General features: G+C 38.2%; 1 protein-coding gene across 5 annotated transcripts in view; it reads right to left on the reverse strand.

The window, feature by feature from the left end:
* Nucleotides 1-1,944: 1,944 nt before the first annotated feature.
* The window catches only part of BCAT1 (branched chain amino acid transaminase 1), a 99,825-nt gene continuing 77,182 nt past the window's right edge, over nt 1,945-24,587 (reverse strand). For all 5 annotated transcript variants that reach the window (XM_034646548.1, XM_011219782.3, XM_034646546.1 and 2 more), the window contains 4 exons: nt 20,495-20,580; nt 17,673-17,813; nt 15,518-15,592; nt 1,945-8,199 (listed from right to left, as the gene is read on the reverse strand). In XM_034646548.1, the coding sequence (XP_034502439.1) occupies nt 8,158-8,199; nt 15,518-15,592; nt 17,673-17,813; nt 20,495-20,580 (344 nt within the window). In that variant the 3' untranslated portion in view covers nt 1,945-8,157. The remainder of the gene's footprint in view (nt 8,200-15,517; nt 15,593-17,672; nt 17,814-20,494; nt 20,581-24,587) is intronic.

The raw sequence follows: 24,587 nt of genomic DNA on the forward strand, positions 1-24,587 counted from the left end.
TAACTCATTAATCCTTACAACCCATGAAGCTGGTACTGCTATGATCTCCTTTTTTTTCATGAATTTAAGTAACTGGTTTAAAATCACAGGGTCAGTTGATGTCCCTTAACCATTCTCTTAATTATTAGGCAACCTGAATATTAATAAAGAGGTTTTGTTACCTTCAGCAATGGCTTGGAAGAAGCCAGAGATTAAAAGTATGTACCACCTCCATTTATGATTGTATCATGAAGATCAAGAAATGTTTACTAGATTGTAGCTCTCTTTAAAACAAATGCAGTTTAGGGGAACCTGGGTGGCTTAGTCAGTTGAGCGTCCAACTCTGGGCTTTGGGTCAGGTCATGATCCCAGGGTGCTGGGATCCAGCCTCGAGTTAGGCTCCGTGCTCAGTGGGGAGTCCGCTTGAGATTCTCTTTCCCTCTCCCTCTCCCCCTGCCCCCGCTCATGCTTTCTCTCTCAAAAAAATAAATCTTTAAAAATAAAACATAAATGCGTTTTAATTGCCTATTTTCAATTCAATCAGTTCAGTTTAAAAATAGCTACACTGCATTTGGGGTACTTTCTGCCTGAATCTTATAACCCTAAAATTTTTTCACGAGTTACTCTCATAGATTTTTCAAAAATCCTATTGATGTAGTGACCACGGAGCCTTAAGTGACTTTGGAGAGAATGACCATGGATTTCAGTCAACACTGTCCCTGTTGCTTATAGATATGACTAGAAAAGAAGCCCAAGGATTGTTCTATATACACGGAAAAAGCATCCTCATCTTGGCTGTGGGTTTTCTGGGTACAAGAATGTGATCCTGCAAGTCATCACCACCATAAATAAAGTCGGGCTACCATAGAACGTCTCATCTAAAGCTAAGTTATCATGGTGGAGGGCGACGATGATATGCCATGCCGTGGAATCAGATTCTTGATTTTAAAAATATGCTTACAATCAAACTGAATCAGCTTAGCAGAAACATATAAAGATTGAAAATTCCCTGTTCCTTCTTTTTTTTTTTTTTAGCTTGTTAGTAAACTGATGTAGCAGAGACTCTTCCTCCCCTGAAGGAGACTGCTGTCTACACTGATAAATCATATAAGCTCCAGTGAATGTATGTCACCACCCTCAGGAATGACAGCGCTATCTTTGTCACTCTTGCGGGATTTGAGCATTGATGCTGTAAGAGAACTTGACTAATAACCTTCACCTGGACCTTCCAAACTCTGCACAGAACTCCTTGATAAAGGCTAGTATTTTCACAGGTTGACAGGGTTGGGAGAAGAGGGTCACTGAACACTTTGACACTTTTAAGTCAGTTTATAGTAACTTGAAAAACCTTAGGTTTTGTTGTACTTGGCAATCATCGGGACAGAGCACAAGAAAATGAGTATATGCGACCTTCAGAACATATTTGGCTTCATTCTCCCAGATAATGTGCATACAAGGGCAGTGTATGCAAGGTCTGGTTTGACTAAAAGGACACATCATTGATGTTCTCTGAGTTTCGATGGAGTGCCTCTCACTTTGTATTTATAGCGTTTTTAATTCTAAAGCTAGTTAGCCACCTACGGGTGTGTTGTATCAATGAGATAGACTCACTAGGACAGTGAATAGAAGCAGCAATCTATTCCCCTTATTCTGTGCAAAATTTAAGAAAAAGCTAAGTTTTACTAAAGACAGATCCATACTCAGAGGAAAGGACAATTCTTAAAAGCATTGTATTTCTATCCAAATGACTGAAAATAGATCTATTTAGACTCTAATCCGGGTGTATGGTTTCGGGTCTCTCTGGTGTGCTCAATTCTTCTTCCGCTCTCAATGTCATTTTGGTTTAAAAATACACTACAAATACATCCCATGACCAAAAGTCTTGGAACATCATGAAAATGGTAATTAAGCGTTATATTTCATGCATCCAACAAATGCCGGTTTCAAGAGACTACACAAACAGGATTCTCTTAAGTTGTTTTATTGATGACAGAAACAAGTGCGTAATTAAAGATTTGATGAGGAATCGGCAAACAATAAAGAATGTGTCTATTGCCAGCAAAATACAATTATTCCAGGTCCTTTAACACTACAAATACAGAGTTCTTTCACACCAGATGGTCCATATGTGACAAAGACGTTTTAGGAGGTTTGATTGTACTTCTACAAAACCTTCAAAGAGTGAGGTAGTTCCCTTTACCCACGTTGCTCTCCACATTTCCACTACACTTCCAATGAGCTTAAATCCTTTCACACAACCTGTAAACAATTTTTCCAGAAGGCCAAGCCTTATTTACAAAGTGTTTCTTTCTTTCTACTTGATTTTTCTTGGAATTTCAAGAACTACTACCCAAGTAGAGAAATTTGAGACAATCAATGGCTGGGCTTTTTCACTGCAATTAGATTTAGATGCAAGAGAACACATTCTAAAAGTTCCGGAGTTGAGCTGATATTCTCCTGTTTCTATCTGCAAACTCTGATTTAAAAACGACTTCCTATAAACTACTTATTTTCTCTCAGCCACCATTACCAAGTAGGTGCAAATTCTTCCCAACAGTGGGTTAGGCTTTCTTTATTAGCTACTTGAGTCACTACACAACCATCATTCATTCTCAGAAGTCACCAGGGAAACATCTGCAGAATTTACAGATACATACAGATTAGCTAGCTTAATTTATGAGACTTCATTCAAAATCTACTTACAGCCATACACTTGAGAGAATTCCTGCACTCTTCAAAAACTCATCAATGAAGTAAAAATTGAGGCAGATATTTGCATTCCTGTGTTAACCCTGAGAATGACTTTGATGACCACTGTGAAATCAACTTCGGGAAACTGCAGCATGATTTTAGTTTAAAACTAAATGCCTATATTCAACTAATTTCCAAATCAGTTAACCTGCACCAAGGAAAAGAGGATGGTGGTAAATTGTATTTCTAAGGGGGGTGGGGGGCAAGAGTCACAATCTACTCCTTGTCACCTGTTTTTTCAGCCTCAAGAAGCTTCACAAATCTTAAATGGTTGAAGAAATGACACAGTAGATCTTACAGACTACTGCAATTATAAAATAAAGTCTTACCTAAATTCGTAGTAATGTGGTTTCCATGTAACAAGACCATCAGATTATTACCTCAAGATCAAGGCTGAATTCTAATGTCTGATGAACTGGCCACTCTATTATCCCCTTCCTAACTGGCATGATTTGTATTTGGCATCCATGTTGAAAGCAGAAGGTGCCTATGGCTGGCACGGTAAGAAAAAGGCTTCTCTGGACAACACAGAAGTATGATCCCCCCCTCATTCCTTCCTGTACCTTCAGTGGTTGTTCTTCTGACATCTCTAACTAATAAAGTTTCTTTCCCCATAATTTAATAATGGGCAACAAGGAACCTAGCCATTGCGAAGTGGATGTGCAGAGAAATCTGTCAATGAAACTGTATTTCAATTCATTCTCATCCCACAGCTTATCGTCAATTCCTACCTGTCCCAACAGTGGATTCTCCAAGCCGAACACTATGCAGCTCAAGTTTCAGGCCCTGTTAATAGGGTGTACAGTGGTATGAAGAATACAGCTCCAGACAGAATACGAGTACTTAAGACTTCAGTCATTGTATCCGGCAGATTTTAAAGACTGCTTCATTTCTAATACTGAATTCCATGCCTTTACCATTCACAAAAGCAAATATATCTACTTATATCTGATCCCAGGGTATTATTTTCCCACAAATGCTATTATATGTTGTTGACCTTTTTTTTAATCAAGTCCCCCAAATTAATATCTGAGAAGTCTTGTCATAAAGTATGTATGCTGAGGAGAAAAATCACTTTCTTCTACCTTTAAATTTTTTAAAGTGTTTTGGCAATGATGAGTAGGATAATCTTGTTGCAATACTCTAAATGGCCTTTCTTTTAAAACCTCAAACCATGAAAAATCGTTGTTATATTAGTCTTCCGCCTATGATTTTCTGAGTAGCTAGCTCCATCGTTTTCAAGCCAACACTCTAAACAGTTTGATTCATAATGGATATTTTCCAGAAAAACACACCCTAGGAACATTTTATTTCAGTAATACCTGACTTTGAGTTTAAGATCAGCAAAGATGATGTAATTTAAGGTGATCTTTTGTTAGATGAACCATGACAAGTTAACATTGCTCCAAAGAAGGTAGTTAACAAATGTACTAGGTAGGTTGGCAGTAAGCGGTAAGCCAAGAGGGAATTCACACCACATAGACTGTGGCTGAATAACCTCTCAATACTAACACCACTGAGCAGTTTTGCACGAGAAAGAAGGAAGGAATGAAAAAAGGGACCAATTTCCTTAGAAAACATGAGATGAAAATGTTGTGATTTCTTGATAAGAGATGTGTTCTGGCTGTCATCTCCTTACTATCTAACTGCATTATTTCTTTTTTTATCTAAGAATTTGCTTACGTAGTAGAGTATCAACTCCATAAATGTGACGTCTATGTACCATTTATTTTCTAAAACTAACTTCGTAATCTCTACTGCTAGTTACGTTAGATACAAATTTGTGGGTACTCAACACCTATCAAATTAACTGATCGAATGAACTATAATCTTTATGACCTTGGTCAGAGGTAATGCTTATTGAAAAGCTGGTACTCTTTGTCTCCTTTGGGGGGAGATATCTGGAGGACAGGTGAACAAATCCTGCTTGTGGTAAAACAGAGTGACAGGTGTTGTGATGTGTCCACCAAAACTATTTGTGAGCTTTACTACTTATAACTTAAGTTTCTGCATATCCACGTAAGAAGAAATCCACATTACAAAGACTTCTTTTCTCCCATTAAGCATCAGAACATGAAATAGGGGATCCTTACCATGCTTCTCCAACCCCGAAGCCCTTTGCTTTAGTCCATCTGATGAATACTGATTGCCCGAAGTATTTTAGAAAAGATACAGTGAACAAGTGTGGTCATTTTCTGCTTACGATAAACGCATTTTCCCAATCGTAACGGTAAACCGAACATAGACTTTTTAAACAGGAACTTTTTAAGGAAAAAGAACACAGTGACTGGGCGCTGAGTGGGAATGGGGAGAATAATAAACTTATTCTGGCAGCTGATCGTGTAGCACAACTCCCCTAAAGTGGAGGGGGCTGATTCTACCACCTTAATAAAAAGGCTCCTACGATCCTTTTGACCAAGATACGCTCATTAATTGCCACAGTGCTCAAGGGCGCTGATGTGAGGAAAGCAAGAGCCCGTTTAGGCACAATTACATCAAGCAGTGAAACGGATTCAATGAGGAATTTTAACCTACGGCGTCTAGCGTAAGGCTCCCCCTAACTCTAGGAGCATGGATGCCGCCTGTCACGGAGGTGGTGGTGCACTGCACTTTCTTGCTGCTACTGGCTGTGACCTTTTTTTTCCGTTCCCCTTATGGTAATATTCTGAGAAAAGAAGAGAGGGTGTGTACCAAGTAGAAAAAAAATGATGATTCCCTAACAAGTTTTCTCTTTCCTTTTCCCTCTTCCTTTGTACTTTCAAAAGCAAAGGTAAAAACAGGTATTAGTGTATTCATTCCTGCCAGTTGCAGGTGCTGGAGAGAAGTCTGCTCAGCCCTCCAGCTGATGCTTCTTTGGGTGCATCGGGATTGGAATCCTTAAAAAATGACTATAACCAAGAAACTTTCTAATTGCAAATATCTTTAGGAAATGCCCAAGTTTTGTTTATGTCTGAACGCTTCATTTTAAAATCGTGGTTTCTCCCCACGTGTTTCGGAAAACGCTGACAGACTTGGTCTGAAATGTAAAAACTGAAAAAAAGTGGGAAGAAGAGAACATGCAAAATAAGTTAATCATTATCATTCTAAGTGCCACCAGTTCTGTTTATATTCATGCACATGTGAATTGTTGAATCTCATTTGATCAACCCAATTAAACATTAAATAATTGCAGCCAATTATGCAAATATCAGCAACAATATTAATTTGTTGATCTTTTTGAGCAGATTAGCCTCACATGTTCCTAATGCTAGACTATCTTACGCCATAAATGATCAATTAGTGTTAGGATAACTAAGTCTTGAAGAATGGATAATTGCCTAGTTATAATGTGTCACTCTTGCTGTATTAATCCACTGCAATTAAACAAATAGTGCACAAGGAAAAAAGATGTGCAGATGTTCCTTTTAAATCTACTTAACAAGTTAGTGTCAAGGTCAATTTTCTGTCTTATTACTTAAAAGAGAATGGCAGATTGTGTTCTCTGTTTTAGGAGACCTCCAGTTTTTTAAAATGTATATCCTTAGTTTTCACTCCATCTGGGAGAGAGGGCTTAAAATCCTCTTAAGGTCTGATGAAAGAAATCAGAGAGACATAATGTCAAGACATATTGTTCTCTAACTTCTAGAACGGACATGTGTTGCCACACTCAATTTAGAGATGCAAAGTATAAAATGTATTTATGGCAAACAAATGATTTCTGTTTCTCACAGAAATGTGAGTCTAGTTATTAAGTGCTACTTGACAGGTTAGAATTACCTTTAAGTCTCTTCTAGACTACTCTATTAAAAACGAGGTCACAGGATTTAGCCGAGGCAAAGAATAGTACTTGATGAATATGTGTAGAGGACAGTTAAAGCACTTGAGCCCTGGAAAGAAAAGACTCTTCCAAGACTTCAGATCACCAATTAAAAGCCCCCTAAAAGATATTTTTTACTATTCCTTTTCATCTTATACTTCTCTAATTTTCATTTTACCATTCCTATCTAAAAGGACCCTATGGCCAAACAAAAGTCTTGAAAAAGAATCAAAGCCCCTTTTGCTATGTGCTGCTAAATGCCTTAAGGAAATTTTTCTAACACATCAAACTTTTAGAAATGTTTTTCCCTTGCTCTGAAGAGAATGAAATATGATCAGCAAGATGAAAGTTATTAGAACTGAGGGAAACCGAAATATAAAGTCTCAGAGTTGACCTTCCAAGGGTAAATGTTTTCTAGCAAGATCTGACTTTCCCCTAGATAAACCAGGATTTGATTTTAACTCACAGCTCCTAAATGAGGAAAATAACATCCAGAATTGCTCTCCCTCTCCTAACCACGTGATCACCCAATCCCCATTCAACAGAAATGAACACCTATACAAGCAAAGTATACACCTCTTTGCTTTCTACCAAAAAGCTAGATATGAGGATTTATTTTGTATTTAACACTTAACATATGTCATTTCCATTTGGTTGGTGTGATATCACAACCTCGCTAGAGCTGTTATTTCAATTCCAAGACAGTCTTCAAATACAAAATAATCCCTCCAACAAGTTATGTCTTTGAGTATCTCTAACGATTTAGCAGTCCCTGGAAAATAAAGGCAATATGAGGTACATGTGCACAACATCAGAATCAACCACGAATTCTAATAAAGAGGTTTCATAATATAGAAACAAAGGTGGTACACTTCTATAGAAGCTAAATGTTCATTCATTACTTAATGAGTATCTATTATGTGTCAGGCAGGGGACTACAAAGATCTCTAAGGCACAAGACCCTCAAGCTTGTATCAGAGCCTGACAAACAGCCAACTACAATACAGTGCAGAAAGAACAAGGGTGGAAATGTGCACAGGTCTTGCTGATGTGCAAGGAGAACTTGGAGCAGACTGTGACATCAGGAAGAAGGGGAGAGATTTACCTTAAGATGGACATAGTGCGGGGGGCCTGCAAAAAAAAAAAAAGTGAAGGGAAGGAGACCAATTTTTGAAGTCTTAATGATAAGAAACCAAAACAAAACCCAACCATTTTCTGAAGATGACGATACATCACAGGAAATGTTACCTATGAAATTTACTCAGATCAGTTTTCAAACACAAACTCGTTTGGTTGAGGAGCAGAACATAATTTATGCTAAGGAATAAACACTTCTGTATCTGAGTAAAGTAATAAGGGAGGCACTAAGATTACTGAGGAAAATTCTATGCTCTATGGCTTACACGATCATCTTTCCAAGAGAAGGTAAAGTAAGTTTCTACCACCAAGTTTACAAAAGACCACTTGATTGCAATTCATTTTCTCTGGTGTGAGGAAACAATGACCCCGGTAACACCGATAATACAAACTACATTATGCACAACTAAAAACAGGTAGCTAAAGAAATCTATCGTAATTCAACTGCAATAGTCAGTCTCCACAGCACACAGATGATAGCCTGCATTTTCCATTCAGGACACTATGATTGTCCAGTTGCTCTCTTCTCTTCCGTACTACAACAAAAAAGCAAGAAAACATGTATAAGTGTAAAAGCTCACAGTGCAGGGATCGCTTAAAAACTCAGTAATACAACCAACATTGTACAAAAGGTATGCTCCTGTTCTGAATATTCTGAATATTAAGAGCATGTTCACATTAAAAATATGATTAGAGACAAACAATCAAATACCTGGAAAGAATCACAAATTTTCTAATTATGGTCTCAAAGTAACGCCTTTTTATTACCATTCCGTATTTAGCTTCTGCTGTCCACATAAAGTATCTGAGTGAAATTTAATTATTGTCTTCTTTACTCTAAAAAAGTGATGCTCAAAGTATATTCCCCAGGTCAGGAGCACCAGCATCACCAGGCAACCTGTCTGACATGCAAGTTCTCAAGGCCTATCTCAGACTTCACTGAATCAGAAAAGTCCAGGGGTGGGTCTCAGCAACCATGCTTCAGCCAACACTTCCAGGGGATTCTGACCTTAGTGTCACTGCTCTAAAAGCTATCTTCTCAAAAGTGTTTTGTGTTTGTGGACAAAAATATTAAATGGACAAGCCCTGTGGCTCTGAACAGCAGCTCTGTCTTCTAAATTACAGTTGTTCCTGTTATGTTAGCATCCCGATTCTTCTCATTCCTTCAAAAGTCATGGAACTACAGTATAACCAGAATTTGATTATTTGCATTAACAAGTAATTTGCTCTCACAAACCGGAATTTTCACAATTAAAACTGAATTAAATGAAGATATTCCAGATGTCAGAAGTAGAAAGCTAGTTCTGATTCATTTGTTCATTCATTCATTCATTCCAACAAACATCTCTGTGTGTAAATGAGCTCCCACTCTTTGAGCAAGTACTGCAGGCTAATGCCATGGTGCCAAGAGCTTTATAGACTTATTACTAAATTGATCCTCATGGTAACCCCAGATAGTAAGTGCCATTATCAATCTCATTTTATGGATGAGAAAACTGTATTAGGGAGATTAAAAAACTTACCCAGGCAGTTAGTAAATAGTAGAGCCTAGACTCTAGCCAAAGGTCTCTCTCACACCAAATTAACATGTTCTTGGCTACTATCCAGAATTCCTGCCACACGTTCACATAGCCATGTGTGTGGAGACAGACTTGGAACGTATCTTCCCTACCACCTTTGTCTGCCACCACGTGCTTGCCTAAATCACTCAGATGATGTCTTCTTTTCACATGAACTGGCCTTTGAGTTCTAATATAACTTCAGCTGAAATTCATACCAAACATTAGAAGTTCTGAATTGGAAAGAACTTTAATGACCATCTAAAATGCAGGGGATTCGGGGCACCTGGCTCAGTCGGTAGAGCAAATGACTCTTGATCTTGGTGTCGTTAAGTTCGAGCCCCATGTTGGTTGCAGAGATAATGTGAAAGTAAAACCTTTAAAAATAAATAAATAAAATGCAGGGGGATGAGTCAAATAAGTGGGGCTCTGGATTTTTACTTCAGAAAAATTCCACTTTGATCGGTTTTGTATGTTAGGATTCCAGGGAAGATTTATTCTGTAGAAAGTTCTGCTGCTTAAAAATCAAGTGTGGGGGCGCCTGGGTGGCTCAGTCAGTTAAGCGTCTGACTCCTATTTCGGCTCAGGTCATGATCTCAGGATTGTGGGATCGAGCCTCCCATCAGGCTCTATGCTCAGTGTGGGAGTCTCGTATCCCTCTCCCTCTGCTCCTCCCCCGCTCACACTTACACTCTCCTTTCTCTCTCATAAATAAAGAAAAATAAAATCTTAAAAAAAAAAATCCAGTGTGAAGAGCAATGAACTTTTAAGCCAAGCTTCTCGTTTTACATATAAGGACATTAAGGCTCTAGAAAACTCTTAGTCCTAAGCCCTCGGCTCTTACTTCTGTTTGATGCTATTTCTCCTATGTTACATTGTCCATGTGCTGTGTTCCTCTTAAAGAGCTTTAAGACCTCAGAGAGTAGAATCTCTCAAATTGGTAAAAAAACCAGAAGCCAAGAATGGTCTACTTACAACCTTCTGGTTTACAGGAAAAGGAGAATGAAGGAAGCCCAATAACTGTAAGTGACTTGTTGAGTCCTTATCAGAAAGAGTTGTCTAAAGAGTGTGGCTTCCCACTATTAACTGTTGATTCACGATGAACGCTGGATAAGACATTCCCAAATTCTGTTTATGTATGGTGCCAACATGACTTAAGCTAAGATAAAAATACGTGTTTTATTTCTTATACTTGGATTCCCATTAATACATTAGACACATGCCATTAATGACAGTTGAGCGTCACCATATTGACATTTCAGCAGATCTACATTATTGTGATTCATGACCACCATAATTTCATCTTGAATCTCATCAGTTGAAGTAAATTTGCTTCCAATTAGTTGTTTTAGTTTTACCAATGGTCAAAAATCAATTCTGGTTACAATGACAGTCATATCACTCTAAGAACCTGCATAATATATATTAGGATTTATCCCTCGCATCCTGTAATTTACGCTTTTATGTAAAATTATAGCATTCTGAGATGCATCCAAGAGATGTGATAATACAGGTAATTTATAATACCTACACCTAGGCAGTTAACCATCAGACTTTTCATTTGGATGATAGGTAATTCGATTTAATTTTTCAAGGCAAAATAATTCAAAGGCAGAGATGACAGATTTTAGTAGAGAAAGAAATTATCTTCTTTCCTCAGGAGTAGGTGTCCAGAGAAGGAGGGGAAAGAACACATGTCTGCTGTGTGAGACTGTCATTATCCCATCGTGAGGGTGACTACAAAACCACAGCAGCAGGCCCACACCTTCAGCATTTGTCAGGTCTTCTCTAAGTCACACTGACTTGACTTTGTTCACTGGAACTGAAGATGAAGTGAAAGCAACGTGGCAAATCAGACTGAGCCTGTGGGGTGATACTCTGAGCCTAACAGTGTGATGTGCAGAAACTGTACCTTTCATGAATTCCAGGAAGAAAACTACACCAAAACACGACTAATGACAAGTTCATTACTTCACATTCAATGCACATACGGCAAATGATTTTACATGGCCTTTGCTAAAATGCCTTGTACCTTCAGCAGAAAGATCTTAGCAACATAAAAGGGCCATCTATGTGTCATGCACTTACTCTCCGCGATGCCAATCAAAATATCATCAGAGCTGCCCACCAGGTAACAATTTGCTATTCTTGTTCTAAATCCTATTCAATGGCCTGCAAAGCTCTGTAATCCTGTAACGTGGAGAAGTGTGTATTAGGAAATAGGAGGGGCTGGCAAGCTGGTCAAGAGACTGAGTCATCAAGGCAATCTGCAATGCTCACTTAGTATGCACACAAAGAGAAGGGTAACTCAGGACGTTAGCAGGGGAAATTGGTGGCGCTCTTTAACTTACGTAACTAAAACCCATCAAGCTGTTCCACTGAAAACAAGAAAAAGGCAAGACCGTTAATGGTCATTTATTCTCACAAAGCTGTAGTTGTGAGTGGGGAAAACAGATTCTTGAAAGAAATTCCATCTGGGGGCCTGCAATCAATACAGATCCCCCTCCTGTCTCACTGGGCTTTCCTTTTCCTAACCTACTTAAGACCTCTCACGTCCTACAATCACTACTTCCCGCTTCCTAAAACTTCAACAGCAGCACTGCTAGTTACACAAACATACTGTCCTGATATCTAAGACCTGGATTCCAGCTTTTATCTGATCCTGATAGCAATCTTGGTATGTGCATTTCACTTTCTTTAAAAGTGAAAAATCAGATCCTCTGAAAGTTTTCTTGAAAAGTAATCTGGCATTACTCAAGAGCTTCCTCCCACCTCTCCTCAGATTGTGTTAATATACAAGAGCAACATGTTTTGTTCTTCAGTATCTGTCTGGTATATCACCCACTTATTCATTCCTTTATTCATTTACGCAAGAAACATCACTGAGCAGGTTCCATAGCCCAGGCCCCGCACTGAATATTGGGGTTACGAGAAGGGAATAAAATAATCCTTACATTCAAACGACCCTGGAACAAAGACAAGTGTGTGACTAATTAAATATAATTTAAAGGCCATATGTGATCATTCCAGGTGCTATGGAAGTTGGAGGAAGAACTAGTATTTGAATGAACGAATAGGTGTTTATACTGGGGGAAAGGGATGTTGTTCCAAAGAGATTTTAAAGGTTCTTCAAGGAGATGTGCCTTGAAGGACAACCAGTAACTTCTCACATGGGCAAACTGTAAAAGGTGCAGAAAGGCAGGAAGAAGCAGCAGAGAGCAGAGAATACTGAAGAACAGAGAAGGCCCCAAATGGCAGGCACATAGGTGAGTACGATGGTGAGTAAACAGATTAGCAAAGAGGCATGGGAGAGAAAAGAAATATTGGCAATATGGCTAATGTTCTCCAAGTTTAAGTTTGGTTAAGTAACATAAAAGTAGTTTTGTTTGTTGCTTAAAAAACAAACAAACAAACAAACAAAAAACCAGACTGTCATTTGAAACGCTCCTCTCCTAAGAGGTATTTGTAGGGCAATCTAAAACCATGGAATTACATGGAAAATTAGCCAAATGGAATGAATGCTTAACCCCAGAGATTCTTACTCAGATACAGAAATACACAAGTTAAACGAAAAGTAAATCTGTGGTTAAGAAGGAATTTCCCCCCTAGGTCACAGTGGCAAGAATCTTGAGGGTTTTTTGGTGGTTGTCTCTCTCCTCTTCTTCAATTTACCAGAGCACTTCGTAGGAAATATCCATGTTTCCATGCAATGTCAAAGAGATCAAACATAAAACATGATGCAATTCTATGCTCTTCTCCTCAATAATCACTTCAGTTATTTTTCTTGGAGAGAAACAGACACCCGTAGCTTCGCTGACAGCACCAATTTGCCATCTTGTAAGAGAATAATTTTGAAACTTTAGGTTCCATGCCCACAGGCATAAAATAATGGAAAAAGGATGTGGTCTTAGATTCTGAATGGATGGTCCTTTGTTACTTAACAATTTGGAGGAGAGATGGTCCTGCTGGTTTGTGGTTTAATTCAGAATCATTGTATTATTTCATGTATCCTGTGACTATCCCTTTGTTTTCTTGTTCCTAGGGAACTCTGAATGTATCAATTTTCAGTGTTACTACCATTATACTTTACTACCTAGGGTAAAAAGAGAAATTATAAATTTCTTCTTAGCCACAATCACTATAGAGAATATATACAGGTAAGAGGAAAATGTTGTTTCTTCTCATTCTCTGCTTCATATATATCTCTTATTTTTGAACATATTCATGTGGTCTCACATTTAAGTTGAATATTTATTTTGTCTTTCTATAGCTTTGACATTTCTAATTTTTTTTATCCCTTTTATCACTATTACATCACCAGGACCTAGAATAGCTTCTTGCATACTGTTTGTGCTCAATACGCATATTTATTGAATGGATTAGTCAAAAACATTCACTTCAGTCCTCATCTTACTTTAAAAAATGCTCTGAGAACTTTTGTAATGGCTTGCTATCTTGCCAAAAAATATGTCTTTGGGCTTCTCTCTTACTTATACGTTAGGGTTCTGATGCATGGATTTTGTCACTATCGCACTGGGGATGACACACATTTCTGCTTTTGCCTGCCCTAGCCAAACCTTCATGATTATGTCCGTCAAACACCTCCACTTAGATCTTTCTTCCAATTCAAATTTAATACAGTTTGATTTTCCCCTCAGCCTAGTTGACTTTTCCTTTTCTTCTAATCCATTACAACCAAATCAAATTAAGTGTAAATTTTCTTATTTCATATAATCTCTACAAGGTGACTCTGAAATCTCTTGTTTTCTGTATTAACTTCAATTGAATGAAACATTCTTTTCTTGTACAACTTGTTCCAGAAATTTTCCCAAAGGGATCTTTTCTTACCACGACACTATCCCCCTTGTTAAAAATCTTTCAACTTCTGTTTTGGTTAAAGGGTTTCATAATCTAGCCAATTATATATTTTTGTTCTATTTACATTTTTTATTTGACCAAAACACTTATAACTTATTACTTTCATCAGATTTACTCAGACAACTGTAAAAAAAAAAAATTCACATAACTAAAACATCCAAATATTTTTCATTAAATTTCTATTTAATTTCTTCCAAATTGTTTCTATGTACAAAAGTAGAAAACAACTCAGTAAATTATATGTCTCCAGTATTAAGAAATTCCTTTATGTCATTTATGGAAGATTCTTTTATAGAAAGCCTTTACTGAAGAGGAGAAGAGTGACAGTTCATTGATTCAAAAACCACAATCATTCTTACCATTTAATATTATTAATTTTGTATAACTGTTGCTGAGTAAGTCTTCCCAAAACATCATTTTTATCAGTAACCTAGGACTTCAGCCCTAGGGGCCTCGAGGGCCTACTGCTTTGCCAACCAACTTTTTTAGCTTGGAGACCTGGCACTGTCAGCTGTCACCTAAACTATCAAACTTTATTTCACATTTCAGTATGAATCTTAGCTTCCCTTGGCTATGTTCAATCACTGGCAATGATGATATGTGGGCTCAACAAAAGCATCCAACAATTTGTGAGGGGTTTGCAAATACAGAACAATCTCTTTTATATGACCAGCATTCATTACCTGGTACTTTATATGCACGCCTAGAAACATGCTTAACTGCCCAATGAGACACTATGTAAACTGCTGCTCAGGAAAACATAAGCAGAACAAGGTTAACAGTATAAAAAAAAAAAAAAAAAAGGTACACACACTCTTTGACCCAACAGTTACAACCTCATGAACTTATCCTAAGGAAATAATCAAAGATTGCATTGTGCGTAACAGTTAAAAAAATGCTAAACAGCATAAATGTTCAATAATAATATCTCTTTAAAAGTTGTGGTGCTGGGTGTTATACGCAACTAATGGAGCATCGAACTTTCCATCGGAATCCGGGGACATACTGTATGGTGACTAACATAATAAAAAATCATTAAAAAAAAAAAAGTTGTGGTGCACCCATATAATGGAATTCAATTACATGGAACTGAGAAATTGATTGATATGAAAAAGCAAATGATTTAGCAGGTTAAAAAAAAGCAGGTAACAAATCATATACGACCCTGTTTTGTTAGAAAAATCATCTAAAAGTATATAAACACAAAATATTGAAAGTTGAGACATCAAAAATTAACAGTGGTTATATCTCAGCATTGGAATCACAGGTAATAATTTTCTTCTGTGCTTTATTCTACAAATTTAATTTGTTAACCTCAAATGGCAGTGTTTACTACTCTCTTCTCTCCACTGAAATATGATTTGGCTTTAAGCGCTGATTGAAATAAGATGACACTTTAAAAGAAAGAAGCCCTTACCTGAATATCAGTCAATTTGTCCAAGATCCGACTTGCAAGCTTCGGACCATTCTCCATAGTTGGGATGTGTACAGTCTACGAAAGAAAACCACATGCAGTGTAATTGGAGGAGATCCATGGAGTCGGCGACAGTAAGACAGACACTCAGCAATTCCAATGAGATAAGGAATGGCCCGACAATGACCTCGTGATGCACACCAGCTCCTTATGCCAAAGACTCTTTTCTGCTCTGAATTTGAATAAAAACAAATGAGCCAACGACAGGTTGTTTTTTGTTCACCAACTAATTTTTAGGGCACGACTGGATTCTATGCCAGTCTTCAGGCTGATAGGAGGAACCAAAGAGAAGCCAGGAGAACCTAAAATAGTAGTGAGACATAAAGAATCCTACCACTTTCAGGATTCTGCAAATCTAGGGGACGAATGATTGGCCTCCTTGCCTAACCCTTCTGCAGGGAATGAAGTCAAAAACATCTTGGCACAAGGTAAAGCAAGTCATTGCAGGAACATAAACTAAAGCAAATCTATGGCTTCACAAAAGGGGTTCTAAACCCCCACAATGCTGGATAGCGTGGTTACACTGGGCACCGAGAGTCTTCATGCCCTAATTTACATTTGCGTCATGCCCATTCCTGCCTCACTGGCTTGCAGGCTTTTGATGGTCTGATTTGAGCACATATAGCCCATGCTGTCACTTTTCTCCTTACACTCTTTAGGTTAACAGGATAAATAGATGTACCCGTTAAATCCGAATGCCCTGTGAAACGAGACTATTAAAAATGCATTGGATTGAATCAACTTCTTATTTCTAGAGGTAAAATAATTGGACTTAAAAAAAGAATCAGACTTAATGGCAGCTTTAGTTCATTAAAAAAGTGGTCCAATAATGCATTTACCTAGATACTACCACAATAAAATGCAAAACAGTAGCTTTATAATCAGTGTAAGTATTGATAAATAATAATTTAATTCTTCTCCCTCGAAACAATCAATCTGTAGATGGAATCATGTCAAAAGCCATTCCTTACCATCAAGTTTGAAAATTTCAAGCAATGAAGCAGCCACTATTAAAATCAGAAAGGAAATCACTGAGGAAAAATAATGATGTTCAATTAAAAAACCAATCAAATTTGTATTAATATGATTAATTAAGCCAATTTTCACCTTGTAAGAATAATAACCACATGCCTTGAAGCTATAAAGTTAGACAATGATGTTAAATATTGGAGTTTGGGGCACCTGGATGGCTCAGTTGGTTAAGAATCTGCCTTTGGCTCAGGTCATGATCCTGGAGGCCCGGGATCAAGCCCCACACTGGGTTCCCTGTTCAGCAGGCAGTCTGCTTCTCGCTCTGCCCCTCAGCCTGCTCGTGTTCTCTCTCTCTCTCTCTCAAATAAATAAATAAAATCTTAAATAAATAAATAAATAAATAAATAAATATTGGAGCTTTGTCATAAAGGGGAAGCCCCCCCCCCAAACACCCAAACCAAACTAAAACAAAGAATCAAACAAACAAAAAAAACCCCACAACCCCTTCCCCTCAACAAGAATGGAAATACAGCACATACAAAATTAGACTAATTTACTGGGAGGGGAAAATTTCTTCCAACCAACTGACTGAATTCGTTTTGGAGGATTTTAGCAGGTGTACCAACCTTGCCAAATAAAAATTTTTCATAAAATGCTCTAAGTAGTAACAACAGCAACAGCAATCATAATAACAATAAATGTAGGAGTTGATCATTCAAATGAATTTCCCATAGCTGTTTGCCATTACTATTCCAGTAGTTTGGGAGTTCTTCTGGAAGCCAGAAACTGAAACCTAACTACCTGTAGAAACCTCTTAGTGAGCTAGTAGAAAGAAATAAGACTGGAACCTCATTGGCACATCTCCAATCCCTAAACTGACATGAGGCAGATGCGATACTTGTCCACGGACAAAGCCGACTCCCCCTAAGACTGGAGCTCATACAAAATCACTGTAAAGATGACAGTAAGTAATTTGGTAATACACGTTCCTTGGGACAAACTGCCAAGTTATATTAAAAAAAAATCCTTTGCATCTTGGGTCCAACTAGCATTTCATTTACACATTTAAAGAATTAAATTATAGGCAAACGCTTGGAAATGACAGGAGGTGAAGAAATAGTCTTACCTCACCCTTGTACAGTATATCAGAAACAGGGCAAACCACGCAGGCTGTCCCAGAGCCAAACATCTCCCTCACTCGGTTCCCCTCCAGGGCTGTTGTCAAGTCATCCATGGTGAGGTACCTCTCCGACACCTTAAATTCACCCTGTTTGGAATATAAAAAATAAACACCTTAATATTTTCAAGGAAAAGGCATGCCAAAGAAAAGAACCCCTGTGGTACTTACCTTCCTACTTTACATTCTGATTGAACTCAAAAAATGTGGGAATCATCCTCTCAGGGAAAGCGGAAGAGAGCACTGCCACCTTATAGGTAAACACATGGAGCTGCTGGGTTACCTACTCGATGTCACAGCATCTCTAAATGAGATGATCAGAGAGTATAAACTAGGACAATCACTGTAAAATACATGGTATATTTTAATAGTTGCCGGCTTTTTTGGCCTTTTATTTGTTGCTATGCCTGAAGTCTCTCTCACAAGGTAAGGCACCCCAGTGCTAATTAATGTGTTCTCTATGTTAACAGTGTCTCGAACCCTACTTATCATAAAAGAGTATATCAAATAATATTAATAATTACAGCTACCATATATTGAGCACCCATTGTGTGCCAAGTTCTCTCACTTTTAAGGTGGGTATTATAATCCCCATTTCACGGATGAGGAAATTAAGGTTCAAAGGGAGGCTAGGTGACATCCCTAAATTCACACAGCTAGTTAAATGGCATCAATGGAACTTGAACTCAGGTCTGATCTGACTGGCTCCAAATTTCCTCCTTTCTCTACCAGGTCTTTCATGGAGTGAAAACACAGACTGAGTTTCACTATCTGAAATATTTCATTATTTTTAAAACATAGAAAGTATATTTGGACTTTGAGAAATTGAGCTGTATATTTCTTTTCTTCCTAAATTCACTGATTCAGCTAACTTCATAGCAGAAATCCTCTTCTTTCTCTTTAGTTCCCCAGTAGGTCAGATTTCATCACAGAATTATTTGCATAACCTCACTGACTTCTGCTAAACCCTTTGAATATTTTATTTGCTTGAAGATAGGAAAGGGAAAAAAATCTGATGTTTTTAAGCTATCTGCTTAAATGATCTGCTTAATACTCATTCTTTAATCTGTTTCATTCTCATTCTTTTACGTTAATGGGTAAAATTCAAAGTCTGTCTCAACTTATTAAAAAAAACAATCCATTCTTTGTTGCTTTTTTTTTAAATAAGATGAGAGTTATTTTTTAAAACTTACAGATCCACAATAGATAAAAATGAAAATCACAGCCCTTGGCAAGATTTAAAACATTAGAAAAAGGCGGCATCATGCTGTAACTATGATTTGGAAGAGTAGGAAAATATGCCTGCATAGAAATATGGCTTTTTGCAAGTTTCAATTTATCTCAGTCTGCAATTGCAATTATGTTGTTCAAAGGTAAATAAATAAATAAATAAATAAATTCCAGAAAATCAGCCAAGTTAACTGAAAACAAGATGAGCTCTGTGTTCTGGAAAAGAAAAAAAAAATCTCTTGTAAATAAACAGAATTGTTTTTACTCTGCTCACCCTTACTTATCTTTGGACAATTTCCCCCGTCTGGCAAGTAATGGTAACCCCCCACATGCCTCTTGGCATTTATGTCTCACTGTTTTAAAATAGCTTTTAAAATAAATTACAGCTAAGGAGTCAAGGAAAAACTTCCTCCATAATAACCTATTTTTCAAGCTAGCAAATCATTAGTGTGGGAAAGCATTTTCACTTGCAACTTGTCATCAAACCTTCTGTACTTGGTTGATTTTTTTCTTTAATAAAACAAAAATTACTGAGCTTCGAAAATACATCTTTCCAACTGCAAACATATTTAGGACAGGGCAAGCTGTTTGAAATTATACCAACAGTTTGTAAATGTCATGCCCAATGTGCCAGCCAGCATGTGGCAGTTGGGTCTTGTCTACTTCAGGGTTTTGTAGAATTATTTATAGCACATTTCCTTTATTTCCAAAGCCTTTTCCAGAGAAACTACGCTAGTCCTCTCCTAGATAATATGAGCATTTCTAAACATTTGTCCTATTAATACTGTTTGACCACAGTGTGTTCAAAGTCTTTTCATGTCCCTTGGAGACCATTTTAACACATGGGTCAAAAGTTCCATCCAAGAATCTTTGCCAGATAACCAACTCATCCAACATTCATCTTGAGTATGTTATAAATGTCATTTCAATACCAAATGGTTTAACACGCTTGCCCATGTCACATGGATCAGAAACTCTACTGAAAACAACTACATTTGCTTGAGTGTTTTGACTTTCCAATAAGCATGTATGGGAATTGGGGAGGACAGGGGGCAGGAAGGAGGGAGAAAAGAGGCAGCCAAACTAATAATGTGATGTTAGTAAACATTTATATGTCAGTAAAACTCCTTAATTTCTCTGACTAGCATGGTTACACTGGAATAAGTAGCGGAAGGGAAGAACTACAAATCACGGCCAATTGGAAAGAAGACACTTCGATTTGAAAAGTTCAGGACTGGCGAAATGGGAGCACATGAAGTACAAGCCAGGTGAGCTGGTAGGAGACACCTGGGAGAGAGTTTGAGATTAGTCGTCACTAGGATAACTCGCCAAACTGTCTTCTCTCCGCCCTTCCTATAAACAATACTTACTTAGTGGTGTTGCCAAGACAGTCCTTCTGGAAGAGTTATTTCCACTCAAGTCAGGATTTAAAGATTAGAGAACACTGGATGGAACTACAGAGTATTAGTTCAACACGACGCTGTGCTTATTTCGATTACTTTCTGTTACATGCTTATGAAGTTCGTGTCTAAGGCACCCACCCACTTGTGTGCCAGGTCCAGAATGCTCCGTCTTGTCACTCCTGGAAGAATGATGCCATCTAGCGGAGGAGTTGCAAGCTCTTCTTCTGTCAATTAGAAACGGGAATATTTTCAAGCTTGAACTACATTAGCCATGCCTTATGGTGACAGCCATTTTTAAAAACTGTTTCTCGCAACTCTGCTAGTAATAGACATGAAGACGGTTTACTGCTCTGCGTTACCTAACTTCCCAACTCAATTCACACTTCGGGTAAATTTTTATTTCAAAAAAGAAAAAAAAAAAGAGGAAGAGAAAGAAAAAAGAAAGAAAGCCACTCATCTAATCATCTTCAATTTACCCTTACCTAGGAAAAACTGAGACGATGTTCCACTAACAAACAGTAAAAGGAACACGTTGGAGTCAAAAATTTACCTCCGTGGATTAACGCTGGTTAGTAGTTAGAATCATGTAGACAGAACATGTAGACAGACGCAGGAACACTGGTCCAACCCTCTAAGAACACTGGAGGAACCCAGCCTCCGGAAGTATCATGCCTGTTCAGGTGGTCACTCCTTCTACACTGCCCTCTACAGACACACTGATCTGTAATGATTTTCAAACCTGGAGGAGTATTCACATCAAATATGGAGATAACTGACTTCACCCTCTGCAATTGAAATGTTAACGGGCTCAGGGTAGGCTCAAGCATGTATGTGGCTAACAAAGAAAAAAGAAAGAAGAAAACAAGAAATCCAAAAAATCAAAACAAAACTCCATGGATGACTGCTGGAGAGCCAAGGCCAAGACATTGGTCTCCTATTGAGATGATCACATGCCTTCCTAACCAACGCGAGGGCAGGTACGATGATCTGTCTTTACAAGAGCCAGCGTGATCGGACAACCGTACAAGCTCTCCTTACAGGAAAAGTCTCTGGTACTCAATATCCCCTTCTCCTGCCCACATCTGGCACCCAGGAGTCTAAATCTAGGGAGCAACTGAAGCCTTAAATCATCACTTTATAAAGATGCTGAACCTTGTAACAGGTGTGCTGCTTATCATGTGTTTGCAGAGCAATAAACAAGGTACACTTGAAAGGATCACCAGGTAGCAAGAACTGTAGAAATCATGCCAGTCTCTGTAAGCTCCCCCAAGCCATTTTAAGCAGCTAAAAAGGACTTCAGAAATCACCCCATGCAATAATTACTTTACAGAAAAAACAGAGGCTCTCTAAACATAAATGACTTGCAAGACTGCGGACACTGGGGGAGAGTCAGAATCAGAACTTAAGTGTCCCAACACTGGGGCCACTGTCCTTTCATTTAGTATCCTGTGGTCGGGGCTCCCTTACTCCACCATGGTTCCACCAGACATCCCCAAAAACCAAGCTGTCTGGGAGACCAAAACTCTACATTCATTCCTGTGTCCCCCAAACTTGGCATTGTGCCTGGCCCAGTGTGGTACATAATAAGTGTTTCTGAATTAAAAAATAAATACATAAATGAATAATCCTTTTTGCTAGGAGACAGAAGCATGATTTTTTTTTTTTTTTGAAGTTTGTTTCTAAAAATCATCTGCTGAAAACTACTTTCTGGAAAGGAGAAAATTTGTTCTTGGCAATGTTCTTAGGGCTACTTTTTGTCATGTTTAGAAGTGTTGATCTCAAAATAAACCTGTGTTTTGCAATAGGGCTAACTAGCTGGATACATAAATGTAGGATCTATGTGTGTGTATGTGTGTAGACCCCACACACAGAGACAAACATACTTCCAGTGCCTCCAAACTGGACCTTTCGTAAAGCCTGCTGAGCTCTAAGACTACATAAAGTTAAATAAAAAAAGAGGCCTTGCATGTGCAAGTGAAGTTTTGTGAAATACACTTAACACCCAAAACTGTAACCACTAGCCTAAGGTCAAGGCACAGAACATCTGTTTCTCTGGTTGCCAGACAGAGATGATGACATGACAACATTTGGGTGAGAAATATTCATTTTCCTCTGCAACCACAAACATGCTTACAAGAGCCAGAACTAGCTCCAGATTGCCCAACATGAGGAAAACAGAGCCTACACATACAACTTGTTTTTGACAAAGAAATCATTTGTAGGAGATGAAGAATTTAGAAGCAGTAACGGCAGAAGTCATCTGTGACATGCCCAAGTCAATTTCCGATAAAAACCAGGAATGTGGGTTTGTATAAGTGCGCAAACACCGTAAGCATAATTACTATTTATTCAACAAATAATGTATTGAGTGCCTACCACGTGCAATTGGCTTATCTATGCACTATGCATAGCGCAGCAAACAACACTTATATAACTCCCGTTTACTTGCTAGGTAGAGGCAAACAATTATTATGTTAAATAGCATGTTAGACTATGGAGGAAAAAAAAAAAAGAAAAGAAAGAAAAGAGGAAGGCAAAGGGAAATGCTAGAGTGACAGGGGAGGAGTCTGCTATTAAGTGGCTTGGAAGGAAAGCCTTACTGAGAAAGGGCTAGGTGGGCAAAGACTTGCAAGCAGGGAGCGAGCCATGCACACATCCCCGGGAAGAGTTTGCCAAACCAAGTCCATAAATGCCTGATGTCTGAGGAGGCTCATGGGACCAAAGCGCACTGAGCAACAGGAACGCGCATTGCCACGATCATTCTCCCCAACGAACCCTACGCTCAGCCGCACAACTGGGTCTTATTCTCGGGGGAGCTCCAGAGTCCAGTGCTAGGTAAACTGGTTTGCTGCAGCTGTAAAGCACAAGCATGTATGGGAAATTACTCAGCAACACAGGAAAGCAGAGAATCAGTGCTGTGCGATCTTGCTCCCAGGGTCGCTGTTACTAGAATCAAAACCACATGAGTTGCAGGCCACATGCCACAGATAGCCATGGTGCATAGCACCGAGCTGGGAACACAGATTATTTACTTTATACACCTTTCTGGAGCAGCCGTTTTGTCCAAAAGGGGCAGTGAGTGTGCTCATAGAAAGATGGCAGGTTTTCACTGAAAGAACTCTACTCATACCTGTGAGGGGTAAGGTTTGTGAAAATCAGTATTTTGTTGATTTTCAACTCATTTTTCTTTGTATTTTCCAAAAGTCACATGGTATAAATCAAAGCTATGGTAGATTCCCTTCAATGTTTTCTTTTGTTTTTAGCCCAAAGGTTATTCCTGACATTCTAGTGACTTATCTCATGGTACTGTCCAAACATTTATTCCACTTCTTTTCCCCATACTTCAAATCTTATTTGCTCTGTTAGGTGAACACCCACATTGAAAAAGCATTAAAACTAAAGCTATCTCAGGCAACCATAATCTGTAGTAACTCTTAAGGTCTGATAAATTTTGTAAGAGCCAAAAGACAAATTCACTCATGTCTACTTTGACCTTTAAAAGTCATGGTGGAAATGGCTCATCATTATTGTTTGGATAAGGGGTAATTTTTCACCAGGACAAGTTTCTAGTGTTTCTGGTTAAATCGTGTAGCTCTGATTCAGACTGTACTTAAACCCTGACATCTCCCATCCATAAATAATGATGGTACCATTTCTGTATGATGTAATTGTTTTTGTGTAGGGTTGGGTTTTTTTTGGGGGGTGTGGGGGTCGGGGGGAGCAGTGGGCAGGTGGAAAGAATGAATTGAATCAATCTATTATCTCCTAAATACAGAGTGCAACACTGGCTGTCATCTTTCAAGCATAGTTTTCAATATATGTCATATGCAATGACTCAAATTTAGAAATCACAAATATTCCAGTATAAATTTTGTTTCTAACCAGTGCAAAGTACAAACAACGGGAATGGAAAAACCAGCATGATCTGCATCTGACTTTTCAAATGTCAAGGATTACCAATGGTCAACCCTAGGACAAGGTGTACTCACCACACCTTCTGTTTATCCTACATCTGACTGGAATATAAGGCTCATCTATTAGTCTCTGCAACTACTGCTCAAATTAGTGCATAGCTCTGAAGTCAGACACATCTGAATCACCATTTTCCTCTATTAGTAGCCAAAAAACAAAAGAGTAATAGAAGTTACTGTAGCTACTTTAAAATAAAATTTCATTTAAAATTTTAATTGAAATGAATACTCAGACTTTATAAGTATTTGGAAACTTATAT

The sequence above is a fragment of the Ailuropoda melanoleuca genome, chromosome 16 (assembly GCF_002007445.2).
Source record: "Ailuropoda melanoleuca isolate Jingjing chromosome 16, ASM200744v2, whole genome shotgun sequence".
NCBI classification, from domain to species: domain Eukaryota; kingdom Metazoa; phylum Chordata; class Mammalia; order Carnivora; family Ursidae; genus Ailuropoda; species Ailuropoda melanoleuca.